At 40.4% G+C, this 13,847-nt stretch overlaps 1 protein-coding gene across 2 annotated transcripts in view; it reads right to left on the bottom strand.

Moving 5' to 3' along the window:
• dhx32.L (DEAH-box helicase 32 (putative) L homeolog) overlaps window positions 1-13,847 on the bottom strand; it is a 52,372-nt gene that overhangs the window by 10,189 nt on the left and 28,336 nt on the right. For both annotated transcript variants that reach the window (XM_018224587.2, NM_001094793.1), the window contains 3 exon segments: window positions 5,991-6,182; window positions 3,130-3,279; window positions 372-559 (listed from right to left, as the gene is read on the bottom strand). In XM_018224587.2, coding sequence (XP_018080076.1) covers window positions 372-559; window positions 3,130-3,279; window positions 5,991-6,182 — 530 coding nt within the window.

Raw genomic sequence — 13,847 nt, 5'->3', positions numbered from 1 at the left:
TGTAGTCTTACATTAAACTTGGCAAATTGTTAAACAAGAACTACATTACCCAACATGCATTGGGAGAAGCAGGCTTGGCACATTAGGGCAATAAAAAACTTTCCAAAGTACAAACCAGCCAAAGGCCCAAAAAGTAGCCCAAATCCGTACCTTAGCTAGTTTGTACTTTCAAAACCCGTCTGAGCTTTAGATTAGTAGCCCAATCTGGCTGTAAAACCGCCAACCTGGCAACTATGCTCAAAAGCTTTAGGTCTAAAAACCTGGACTTATTGGTATAATGGAATATTTTTAGGATCTAACATTTAGGTGGTGCCACATAATAAAACGTAAAAAAAAAACCCCATAGTAAATGTACAAAGCTGCTGCCTTACTTGCATGAAGTATCCTGACAAAAGTGACTTTTTAATGTTTGTGACATTCTCGTCGGAGCCAAAGGCAGGTCCTGTCAGTGGAAGCTCAATGCGTCTCATAATGTCAAGGAGCTCGTTTCTTATGGCACGTGCCATTTCCAAAGCCACGAAGCTCAGACAGTGATTCTGACACCATTTTTCAACATCGTCTGTTAAAAGGGAAAGAAGTCAAAAGTTTATGACTGGCACTCGTTTGCTTCAAATAGGTCATATAAATGGGCCAACTTAGCAGAGGCTTCAGGCTTATGACTGTCTTGTGAATTTGCTGCTGCCCCCCCTCCTTTTGCAGTAAAAAAGCACAACACTGGCCAAATAAAAGCCCGAGCAGAGACAGTGTCTGGGTAGCCAATGTGTATTTATACAACGCTTATTAATCCTCTGAGTGACAGTTACACTCGACTCAACGTTACCTAGCAATGCTTTATACCCATGGAGAAAAATAACTTCCATGTCAGCACTGAAAAATCCAAGATCTGTGGCACTTTGGTGCTCACTACTCACCCCATCATATGTGTCCTAATGGTCCCTTCCCCACTTCTCCCCTCCAATTTAACCCTATAGCTGCTGCTGTTCCCACATATTTGCTACAACGCTTTGCTGCTGTTGAACAAGCTATAGGATATACATTCTCGCCCAATATACTGCTGACGTGAGACGTCACGTGCATCCAGCCCAATGACGTACATCTTCCTGCTGCACATTTATCTGCCAACTCTTATTACCTTATTTTTTGTATGGTCAAAACTGTCAAATCCGACTAGAGAGTTATCCAAAAGAGTGTTTTCAAAAATTCGAATTAATTTTTCGAGATTTATCATACTCTGGCCCTTTAAGAATTCAAATGCCACTATTCACTAGGGATGCACTGAATCCACTATTTTGGATTCGGCCGAAACCCCGAATCCTTCACGAAAGGTTTGGGCGAATACCGAACTGAATCTTAATTTGCATATGGAAATTAGGCTTGGGAAGGTGAAAACATTTTTTTTTTACTTTCTTGTTTTGTGACAAAAAGTCACGACATTTCCCTCCCCGTCCCTAATTTGCATATGCAAATTAGGATTCGGATTCAGTTCACCCAGGCAGAAGGATTCGGCCTGAATCCGAATCCTGCTGAAAAAGGCTGAATCCTGAATTCGGTGCATCCCTACTATTCACCATCTAAAACCTGCCAAATTATTGTTTAAATCAATGGGAGACGTCCAGGGATCAATTTGGAGATGTTTGCAGCCTTCCTTGACATTCGAGTTTTTTTTCGAGTTTCAAATCGAATTTTCGGATTGTTTAAAAATTAGATTTTATTAATAAATTTCAACTAGTGGAATTTTGAATTTATGGGAGTTTTAAGAAACTCACATGAATTCTAAATTCAATCCGTGATAAATGTGCCTCTTAATTTTTCCTTCACTTTCTCACTGTCGTCTGTAGCAGCCAAATGGTTGACCCTGCAGAGTATTGAGTTGAGTAAGTGACACTCACAAGGGAGGATGAGTGTTAGGGGCTGGGTGCAGGCCGCATTTCTATTTCCACTTTAATTTCACTGAATTGGAAGTGAATTGAGCTCCTCTGTGGGATTTTCCTTTTGTACATTTGACTACAGATCGGTGTTCTAAGTCTTAGCCAATTAAATGGGATATGTTTTATGTGCACTTTTTGATCCGCTGTCTAATGTACCATTAAATCACTTTCACCAACTCCTGGAAACACTTGGTAAAATGCCCACAGTGTACATATTCCTATTCATGCTGCAAATTGTCGGGGATTCCTCAGGCTAACTGCAGTTCCCGTACGATCGTACCAATTGACCATCAACTAAAAAGACCAATTTGCCAGGAAAACAAAGGGGAGCTGCCTGCTTGGCCCTGCAAACATAGATAGATTACACTGGGACCGACAAAGATTTTTTGACCTGGCCGATCAATTTCCTGACAGATGTTCGGCAAGAAGAATCGTCTCGTCTATGGGGAGCTTTACTGACAGCATGCAGGGACTACATAACTCACAATGCATTGCACTGTGATGTTCTGTTTCTTGAAATCGTGTGTGCAGGGAATTGTGGGGTTTGGAGGATGGTTTGAAGCACAGATGGCTGCTGATACAAAGTAACAGTAGTCAGCAAGCTCAGCAAAGTAGTCAGACAGCTCAGCAGGAGAGGAATTGTTTTAAACCATTAAAAATCATGACAATTCTGTATATTTTTTAATTGATGTATATTTCAAAGTTGCTTAAATTTATGTTTACTTTATTGGTTACTCGCCAGTGAATCCTTCCTGATCTGGCCACCAATGTGGAGGGAACAATCAGTCCAATCCAATAGAATGGGGACCTATGGAGGTAGGGGAGTCAGTGCTGGGCCTACAGATGGGGGGGGGCAAGCAAGACCCCTGCTATAATATGCACCGTCTTCTCCTCCTCCCGCATATCATCTAACCACCACCACCACCACCACAACATCCCCAACCCACTCCACCATCTTTGAAAACTCATGCAAAAAAGCTCCCAACCCTCCCTGTTGCCTTGCTGCATTGATGCACAGTCCTGGAGTTTTAGAAGGAAGAAGAGGTATGTACCCAGGGTCCTAGTGCCCCCCAATTGTTGCTCCTAGGCATGTGGCTGCCCATGATGGAGTCAGTGGGTAAGTGCCAGCAGATCCTGTTGTTTTGTATAGCAAAATGCTTTGTATGTCAATGCCATAATCATACCTCGTATCAGTACTTACACTGGCTAGCGTTGTTTCTCTTCATTTGCTCGTATTCATTGTAGATATTTATGAGAGTGAAGTGGTCCCCCTCTGGATGAAAGAACTTCCCTTTACCAATTAAATCCAGTTCTTTGGCTTCAGGAGGTAAATCGATAAAACAGTTCGGGGCTAGTATGAAGGGGAGAAGAGTAACAATGAATTTTTTTATCAAAGACATTTGGCCTTCAGTCACCAGTAATTAAGAAATGGCCACATGTTGATTGGGCAGGTTTAAAGGAACAGTAACACCAAAAAAATGAAGGTCTTTATAAGTAATGAAAATATAATGTAGTTTTGCCCTGCACTTTTACAACTGGTGTGTTTGCTTCAGAAACTCTACTGTAGTTTATATAAACAAGCTGCTGTGTAGCTATGGGGCAGCCATTCAAAGCTAAAAAAGGAGAAAAGGCACAGGATACACAGCAGATAACAGATAAGCCCTGTAGTGTACAATGGGATTCTACACAGCTGTTATCTACTGCGTATCTTGTGTTTTAATGGCTCCCCCTATAGCTACACAGCAGCTGATTTATATACAGTACACTATAGTAGTGATTCAGAAGCAAACACACCTGTTTTACAAATACAGGGCACCAATTTATTACATTGTAATTCCTTTAAAACGCTTTTATTTGTTGGTATTACTGTTCCTATAAAAGTCCTGTCAGATCAAGGACCTCATTGGTTCATTGATGTAGTCCTTGCTCCTACAGCCCTAAGGCCCACAATCGGATCAGCCCAATATCACCCATTCAAGGTGGGCATATTGGGGCAAGATCCACTTGCAATTGACCATGCTCATGGAGATGTTGGCTCACAACTTAGACACCCATTACCCTGGTATCTTGCAAGAGAACACCCATGTAGCCCAGAGGTCTGAATCAGTTCAGATTTCTACACACAGGCAAAGTAGCACTGGCAGCTGAATAATTATCTTGACATTATATTTGTGCTCTCCTTGAACATTTATCTTTTGCTACCAAATTCTGTTATCCATTACCCAAAAAGGGGCAACATAAGTACAACGAATAGGGCTTGTGTTGAATATACTTTATGTCCATTGTTTTAATTAGGAATTATTTTTATTTCTTGCGCTAAACAAGAAATATAAACTTTAGCACTTTGCTATGGAGCAGCTGATAAAACAAATTACCAGTGCACAGATAAGCCCTGTGTATAATAAACTGCTCCTTATGTCAATATGTTCTTCTTCTCTCTTAAGATTCTGCCTCTGCCAGTAATTCCCTGCTTTAGTCTAGGACAGTGATCTCCAACCAGTGGCTTGTGAGCTACAACACCTTGGATTTTGCTCCCAGTGGGCTCAAAGCAGGTGTTTTTTTTTTTACAGGGTTGGAGGCAAGTTTTGGTTGCATAAAAACCAGGTGTCCAGCTAAACAGAGCATCCTGTAGGCCACCAGTCCATATAGGGGCTACCAAATGGCCAATCACAGACCATAATTTGGACCCCAAGGAACCTTTAGCATGCATGTATTGCTTTCCAACTTTTTTCTTACGTTTGAATGTGGCTCACGGGTAAAATAATGTTGGGGATCCTTGGCCTACGAGATTTTGCCATAAATGCTCTGACCCTGAGTTTTCCCCATCAGGCACTGCAATAGCTTATGAGGCTGTCTGATGGGAAAGGACTTGGTCTGCACTGTTAGGGTCAGATTGGCTTCCCAGATGGATGTTAAAATCAACCACAGATTTGGTCATGATTATTTTTGAGCTTCGGCTGAAAATGACCATAACAAGAGTGGCCCAACAAATCATCTCTAAGCAAACGTAAACGTCCATATAGTATACACGTTTTTTCATTAAAGGAATTGTTCAGTATAAAAATAAAAACTGGGTAAATAGATAGGCTGTGCAAAATAAAAACATTTTTCTAATATAGTTAGTTGGCCAAAAATGTAATGTATACAGGCTGGAGTGACTGGATGTCTAACAGAACAGAGCAGAACAGAACTTCCTGCTTTTCAGCTCTCTAACTCTGAGTTAGTCAGCGATTTGAAGGGGGGCCACATGGGACATAACTGTTTAGTGAGATTGCAATTGATCCATAGCATTCAGCTTAGATTCAAAAGCAACAGTTATGACCCATGTGCCCCACCCCCTCAAATCTCTGATTTGTTACTGCCTGGTAACCAATCAGTGGAAACCAAGAGAGCTGCAAAGCAGGAAGTAGTGTTCTGGCTATTATGTTAGACATTCAGTCACTCCAGCCTTTATACATAACATTTTTCGCTAACTAACTATAAATAACATTTTTTTTATTTTGCACAGCCTATTTACCCAGTTTTTATTTTTACACTGAACTGTTCCTTTAACAGGTTGCAATGTGAATTCTATCAAATGATGCATCAGAAAACTATAATAAACATCTGGTAAAATGCTTTAGTAATATGTTCTTTTTCTGTTTCTCCTTTATCCGGTCACCATTTTATTTCTATCACGCGATTTCATCATCTCAACTTTGCAGAGAGAAAGTGGCAAGATATTTAGAGATTGGATATAGGCCCCCGTGATGCATTCACAGACAAATAACTCATCTGTTCCACAAGGCTTCATGTATAAAATTAATTGTATTACAGTATGCATCAGCCTGAAATTGCTATATTAGCGTCATTTGTCCTCTTGAAACTTCAGTTGTCTTGCATTTAGAAGCAATACACCTCTCATTTGCATTCAGATATGTGGTAAGAGGCTGTGCTTGCTCACTTGGCGCCAGACATGGAATCAGTGGCAGGATCAACCTTTCCCGCTTACTGCAGCGAGAGCAGGACATCTGCTGTTTAGTATGCAGAGTAAGAGCCGGCTATTGTTTTAGTGTGTAATACCTGTAACCATAGCAGCCAGCGTGAGCATTTCATCCACGCAGTCAAATTCGCAGGCAGCTAAAATGGATTTTGACAGCTGTGGATCGAGTGGAAACTCAGACATAATTATTCCAAATTCAGAGAGATTTCCATCGTTGTCAAGTGCCGCCAAATAATCCAGATCTTCCAGCGCTTGCATTAAACTTTCAGGGTCTGCATGAAGGGGGGGAAAAAAAAAAGTTAAATGTTATAATCAGTTGGAACATTTTTGGCACATAAACAGGAACTAACAATTTTTAAAGGGGAACTAGGGGATTATAAAAAATGAAAGTAAATATGCAAAGCTTTTCCCCCTGTAATTCTGTCATTTAATTAGTGTAAACTAACCTGTTCTGAGTTAAGGAGGGTGTTTAAAGCCTCTTTTGCTTTCTCACCTCCTGCACTCTTTAAAGATGGCTGCAAGGAGAGCAGTTCTGGGTTACCATCCCTGCAGGTTGCTTCTCCAATCAGAAGTGTCCTGCATAGAGTGCCCTCCCCCTAGCATCCTGCACAGGGAGTTCTCCCATCAGCAGTCTGGAGGGACAAAGGAGCTCACCATCTGCTACCCACCCCCATACCATGTTAAATCACTGATAGGGACATGGTGCCAGAAACAACAGGAGGAGGGGGGTCTGCAGTAGCTGTTAAAAGGGTGGTTAACTTTTATTATGTTATAGAATTGTAGATTCTTAGCAACTTTTCTAATTGTCTTTATTGTTTATTTTTTATAGTTGTTGAATGATTTGCCATTTTGCCTCTTTCCAGCTTTCAAAAGGCTTTCACTGACCCCAACAGCCAAAAACTATCGCTCTTTGAGGCAGCAATGTTATTATTATTGTTACTTTTTATTACTTTTCATTGTATTCAACCCCCATTCTTATTCCAGTTTCTCATTCAGAACATTTCCTGGTTGCTATTGGAACCCTAGCAAACCTGATACCTGCTGAAATTCCAAACTGCTGCTGAACAAAAAGCTAAATAATTTAAAAACCACAAAAAAATACAAAGGGATGGCCAACTGCAAATTGTGTCAGAATATAAAGCTCTACATCATACTAAAAGTTTATTTTAAGGTGAACAACCCCTTTCAAAAACCGTGCTGGGTCTGGTCAGGATTCCTGCAGAGGCAGCACAATGAACCGACGGCACTGGTTGGGTGGGCTTCTAATTCAGGAGGCATATACCAAACATATTCAGGAGGCATATACCAACATATTCTAGGTAGGATGCACTGAATCCAGGATTCAGTTTGGGATTCTGCCTTTTTCAGCATGATTGGATTCAGCCAAATCCTTCTGTCTGGCTGAAACTAATCCGTATGGGGATGCCACCTTTTATAAAAAAAAAAAATTACTGGCCAGTGGAGGGCAAGGGTTTTTGATAAGGGTATTACAAATTAACGGCAGCTACATTGCCGGTAAATTTGTAATACCGGCCCCGGCAGATGTTTTACCGACTAGGCCGGTATAATACTGGCCGGGTGTCAACCCTAGGCGGGGAGGGAAATTGCGTGACTTTTTGTCACAAAACAAGGAAGTAAAAATAGTTTTCCCCTTCCCATGCCTAACTCGCATAGGCAAATTAGGATTCAGATTCGGTTCTCGGGCGCATCTTTTGCAAAGGATTCGGCCAAATCCAAAATAGTGGATTCGGTGCATCCCTAATTCTAGGTAGGTGTGCCCCGAATCTGGGATTCGGCCTCTTTCAGCAGGATTCAAATTTAGCCAAATCCAAGTGCCTGGCCAAACCAAATTTCGAATCCAAGGATTCTTTTTTACTTTCTTTCCCCCTCATTTCCCCAATCTGCTTATGCAAATTAGGGTTCGGATTTGGCTTGGTATTCGCCAAATCTTTTACACAGGATTCGGGTAGATTCAGCGCATCCCTATTTCTAGGGCAAAAGTGTTGGGACACAAAAATGGGCTCCATACTGTTTAGCATAGATCTCCATCATTCCCATTAATACAGTGAAAGTTTGCTCCAAAGTAGACAATAGTATTTAGAAGACGATACATAAGTTATTCTGAATTCTTTGGTCACAGAGGGTCCACTATGAAAACAATTAAGTACCTGAGCTCTAATCATAATGCCACCCCTACAACAGCACCTGACAACAGGGATTCTATAATTTACACATTTACCCCTATATGTAATAAAAGGCACTAAGTTTGCCCAAGAGCAGTAACCCATAGCAACCAATCGGATGTTTGCTTTTAAACAGGTGATCAGTAAATGCTACCTGCTGATTGGTTGCTATAGGTTACTGCTCCTGGGCAAACTTTTAATACATATCCCCCTTAGAATGGAAAGCTTTTATTAAAATAATATGAAAAACAAATCATACAACAGTAACATACACTACACTGAGGTTCTCGACTACAAAGCACAATTGAAATTAAGGGAATTTGCGTAAAAGATTTAGTTGCTATTCAAAAAACAGAAACAGAAGGGGTTTCCCAGTTACAGTACCATGTAACCATCTGTGGTTTCAGTAGAGCAATAGATCAGGTAATCAATACAGGTATGGGACCCGTTATCCAGAATTTTTGGGACCTGGGGTTTTCCGGATAACGGATCTTTCCGTAATTTGCATCTTCATACCTTAAAGGGATACTGTCATGGGAAAACATGTTTTTTTCAAAACGCGTCAGTTAATAGTGCTGCTCCAGCAGAATTCTGCACTGAAATCCATTTCTCAAAAGAGCAAACAGATTTTTTTATATTCAATTTTGAAATCTGACATGGGGCTAGACATTTTGTCAGTTTCCCAGTCATGTGACTTGTGCCAGCACTTTAGGATGGAACTACTTTTTGGCAGGCTGTTGTTTCTCCTACTCAATTTAACTGAATCAGTCGCAGTGGGACTTGGCTTTTACTATCGAGTGCTGTTCTTAGATCTACCAGGGAGCTGTTAACTTGTGTTAGGGAGCTGCTATCTGGTTACCTTTCCATTGTTCTTTTGTTAGGCTGCTGGGGTGATTAAAGGCAGGTGATATCACTCCAACTTGCAGTACAGCAGTAAAGAGTGACTGAAGTTTATCAGAGCACAAGTCACATGACTGGGGCAGCTGGGAAACTGACAAAATGTCTATCCCCATGTTAGATTTCAAAATTGAATATAAAAAAAATCTGTTTGCTTTTTTGAAAAATGGATTTCAGTGCAGAATTCTGCTGGAGCAGCACTGTTAACTGATACATTTTGAAAAAAACATGTTTCCCATGACAGTATCCCTTTAAGTCTACTAGAAAATCATGTAAACATTAAATAAAGCCAATAGGTTGGGTTTGCTTCCAATAAGGATTAATTATATCTTAGTTTGGATCAAGTACAAGATACTGGTTTTTTTATTACAGAGAAAATAGAAATAATTAAGAAAAATGTGGATTATTTGGATTAAATGGAGTCTATGGGAGACGGCCTTTCCGTAATTCTGAGCTTACTGGATAACGGATCCAATACCTGTATATGTTTCTGTTCACCTAGAATAACAGACACCTTGTTATCTCCAAGGAACGCCAATCACCGGGTGTTCAGCACAGCCGATATTGTCTAATCAGTGTTTAACAGGGATCAAAACGATATAAGTTTAGATGCTTTTATGGCCATGCTCAACAGTGTAGCACAAAAGGCTTTCTAGCGAGTGGTAATATTTATTAGATTTTGAGGCAGGTTTAATGTTAGGAGAGGCTAGACCTTGTAAAGTTAGAGCACTGGAGCAGAAAGAGTATAGGACGCCGGAGTCTCGGCAGCCAGGCATGAAATGAAAAACTGCCGCTTGTACACAGGGCAGAAAGCAAACAATAAAGTAACACCGGGGAGGAAGAGACACAGAGGCAATAAAAACTATTAACATGTTTCATTACAACGTAAATACCTTGTAGGATTTCATATACGGGACTGTGAAGATTTTAGTGCTTTAATAATAGAATGCTATGCCTGTCATTGAAAAAGTTCTTTATAATCATTATACAGGTATGGGTCCTGTTATCTAGATTCGGTCGAAAATCTCCCAAATCCTTTGTGAAAGATTTGGCCAAATTCCAAACCAAATCAGGACCCTAATTTACATACACAAATCATGGAGGAGGGGGGGGGAAGAGAGCAGCACCTGACTAAATTATTTACATCCTTGTTTTGCAATGAAAAGTCACATTATTTTAAAGGAATTGTTCAGTGTAAAAATAAAAACTGGGTAAATAGATAGGCTGTGCAAAATAAAACATGTTTCTAATATAGTTAGTTAGCCAAAAATGTAATGTATAAAGGCTGGAGTGATTTGATGTATAGCAAGTCAGTCAGGACACTACTTCCTGCTTTTCAGCTCTCTTGGTTTACACTGACTGGTTACCCTGGTTACCAGGCAGTAAACAATCAGAGACTTGAGGGGGGGGCCACATGGGTCATATTTGTTGCTTTTGAATCTGAGCTGAATGCTGAGGGTAAATTGCAAACTTACTGAACAGAAATGTCCCATGTGGCCCCCCTTCAAGTCGCTGACTAACTCAGAGTTATAGAGCTGAAAAGCAGGAAGTTGGATTCTGGCTGTTTTATTAGACATCCAGTCACTCCAGCCTTTATACATTACATTTTTGGCTAACTAACTATATTAGAAACATTTTTTATTTTGCACAGGCTATCTATTTACACAGTTTTTATTTTCACACCAAACTATTCCTTTAAGGATTCGGTTCGGCCAGGCACGAGGATTCGGCAGTATCCGAATCTTGCTGAAAAAGGCCTAATCCAGAACTGAATCCTCATTCAGTGCATCCCTACCTGCAAACCCCATTTTTATCAGTTGGACCTGCTGCACGATTTAGTTTAAGCTCTTCAAAGGAGGTTTTGACATGAGAGAAAAAATACAACACAAGTGTATCAATCTGTCTGTAGTGAAAACGCCATGCCATTCACCATTACTAAATGTGCCTCTTTTCATCTAGATGTTGAAAAGAAAAGCTGTCTATCACAGCAGGAGGTGTGCTGCCAGGAATAGGAGCGGACCTCAAGCCAAGCAGTAAATCAGGAGGTCCGCATGAAAGCCATCTCCCCAACATTAATCTTGTAATTCATTTGCTTCTGTGAGTTTCCTTGAATCAAAAGATTTCCAGCATGGAAGGGTTCGATGGTTTTTAATGTAAAAAAAAAAGAAGCAACATCTGACTGGGGTCATGTGAATTCAATTAGCGACCTTACGCTCCGTCATGTCTAATCCATTTCCATGTGCTTCATGAATTCTGAAAAGGGTAACGCGTTTCCTGCCTTTGCTCATTTCAATTACAGTTGGAATTAAAGGTGTTTCTATTTGTGACCGAGAAACATCTCATCGCGTTCACAACTTTATCCAATAATTGTATTAGGTTTCTTTACCCCTTGGATATTTTAATTTTGGATGGGTATCAAGCTATTCTGATATGTTACTAGTGTGACCTGAAGACACTTCTTTAACATTTTGGACTGGAGTTCGTCAGGCATTTGGATTTGACTTGAAGCTGAATTTTAAAAAATTCAGAGCACTTTTGCACTTAATTATGTTTTCCTTTAAATTTAATAGCAGCAGTTCTATACTGTTAATATGTAACGGAGCACCCTCTTCTGTCCATAGCAAAAGCTTGAATAACTAATGCAGCAAGAGTCTCCTGACAACACTCTGCTCAGTTCTATTGTTTATTGTCCTAATCTGAAACTGACAGTAGTCAAATTCTACTTCCTGGTTCGTACAAGCCCAGCTGTTCACTAAGAAGCCATCTGTATAATGAGCTGATCTTTATGATGTTAGGGAGCTGCTATCTGGTTACCTTCCCATTGTTCTGTTAGGCTGCTGGGGGGGGGGGGGGAAAGGGGGTGATATCACTCCAACTTGCAGTACAGCAGTAAAGAGTGACTTAAGTTTATCAGACCACACGTCACATGACTGGGGTCAGCTAGGAAACGGACAATATGTCTAGCTCCATTTTTACAATTTTAAAATTAATTGTAAAAAAATCTGTTTGCTCTTTTGAGTGATGTTTTTGAGTGCACAATTCTGCTTGAGTAGCACTATTAACTGATGCGTTTGGAAAAAAATATTTTTTTCCCATGACAGTATCCTTTAAAGGAAATGAGATCTATAATGTATGGATTTTATAGCACCACAAAAACGCACACGCAGAGGATCAGTAAATACAGCTGTATGCAGTTAAACAGCATTGAGAACAGATTAGATCATTAGAAGGAGGCCCTTAGATGTTACATTTTTTATTTGTAAATAAATGGATTTGGGTTTCATCAGTACAATAAATGTATTTTACTTTTTTTTTTTTTAATAGTTTGAATAATGCTTTGCAGCACTTCTCTGTAAATGCGCAGGGCTGAACATCTGAGACGTTACAGTCTATTACTGCAGTGCCGGCAGCTGTGACTCTAATTTTCTATTAATTAAGCCAAGCTTTGGATCTTAATTCAGTTGCAGAAGGTTATAATGTATTCCCTGCCAATCATCATGCTTCGCAAATCAGTCTTTTTTATAAACAAACCACTGCCGTGGAACAAAGGTGACAGAGTCGCCAGCAGAAATAACTAAACCCTATGCGGAAAATTCATGATTACTGAAGTGGGGATCCGGATATCTCTGTGCATTATGAGTGACAGCTGTGAAGAGCGTGCTGTAATGGCAATGCATTTAGCCTGGAGCTGGGCGCAAATTCCAACACTTACAATCTCAATATCCAGCTGCTAAATGCTCTTTAGACCTAGAATGGCAGATGACTTGTTTCCACTATACAAGCAGTGGAAAGGCTGAATTAAAAGGACATCATGTAGTCATGGCGAAGCATTAAAGGAAAAGGAAAGGCTAAAATTACATAAGCTTTATCAGAAAGGTCTATATAAATATACCAGTAAACCCTCAAAGTAATACTGCTCTGAGTCCTCTGTCAAAAGAAACACAGCATTTCTTTCCTTTTATTGTGTACGCATGGGCTTTTGTATCAGACTTCCTGTTTACAGCTTAATCCTCCAGGGCTAGGGCTTGAGCATGCTCAGTTTTCTCCTCTCTCGCCCTCCCTTTCCCCCTCCCTCCATGCTGTAATCTGAGCCCAGATCTATGAGTGAGCAGGGAGAGACTCAGCCAGGAAGTGATGTCACACCAAGTTAATATGGCAGCTGCAATCCTAAACAAACAGAGAGCTTCTAGAGCTGTTTACTCAGTTATTGTAAAGCTTTCTGCAGAATAAATATAGTGTTATAGCTTGCACTATTGTGGCTTATCTATCTATCTATCTATAAACTGATACTTGTGTACTGCTACTTGTACTTGCAGCTTGTTATAGTAGTGAGCGAGGTTAGGGTTTTTCCTGACCCACCCCCGACCCTAACCCGCCCTCCCTCAGGCCACGCCCGCGAACATTTGACTTCAGGGTTCCTTTTATAGACCCACGAAGAGCAGTGCGAGCTCGGCCCGAACCCGCGGGTATCGGGCCAGCCCACACATCACAATAGCACATATATAATTCATTCTGACTCTGCGTAACTTATACAGGATCCGTTATCCGGAAACCCATTATCCAGAAAGCTCAGAATTACTGAATGCCATCTCCCATAGACTCCATTTTATCCAAAGAATCCACATTTTTAAAAATGTTTTCTCTGTAATAATAAAACAGTACCTTGTACTTGATCCCAACTAAGATATAATTAATCCTTACTGGAAGCAAAACCAGCGTATTGGGTTTATTTCATGTTTATATGATTTTCTAGTAGACTTGAAGATCCAAATTACGGAAATATCAATTATCCAGAAAACCCCAGGTCCCAAGCATTCTGCACAACAGGTCCCATAACTGTATAGGACCTGTAATCCA

This window comes from Xenopus laevis, chromosome 7L (assembly GCF_017654675.1).
Source record: "Xenopus laevis strain J_2021 chromosome 7L, Xenopus_laevis_v10.1, whole genome shotgun sequence".
Lineage (NCBI taxonomy): Eukaryota > Metazoa > Chordata > Amphibia > Anura > Pipidae > Xenopus > Xenopus laevis.
Note: the sequence above shows the minus strand (reverse complement) of the source record. Positions and strands in the feature narration are given on the sequence as shown.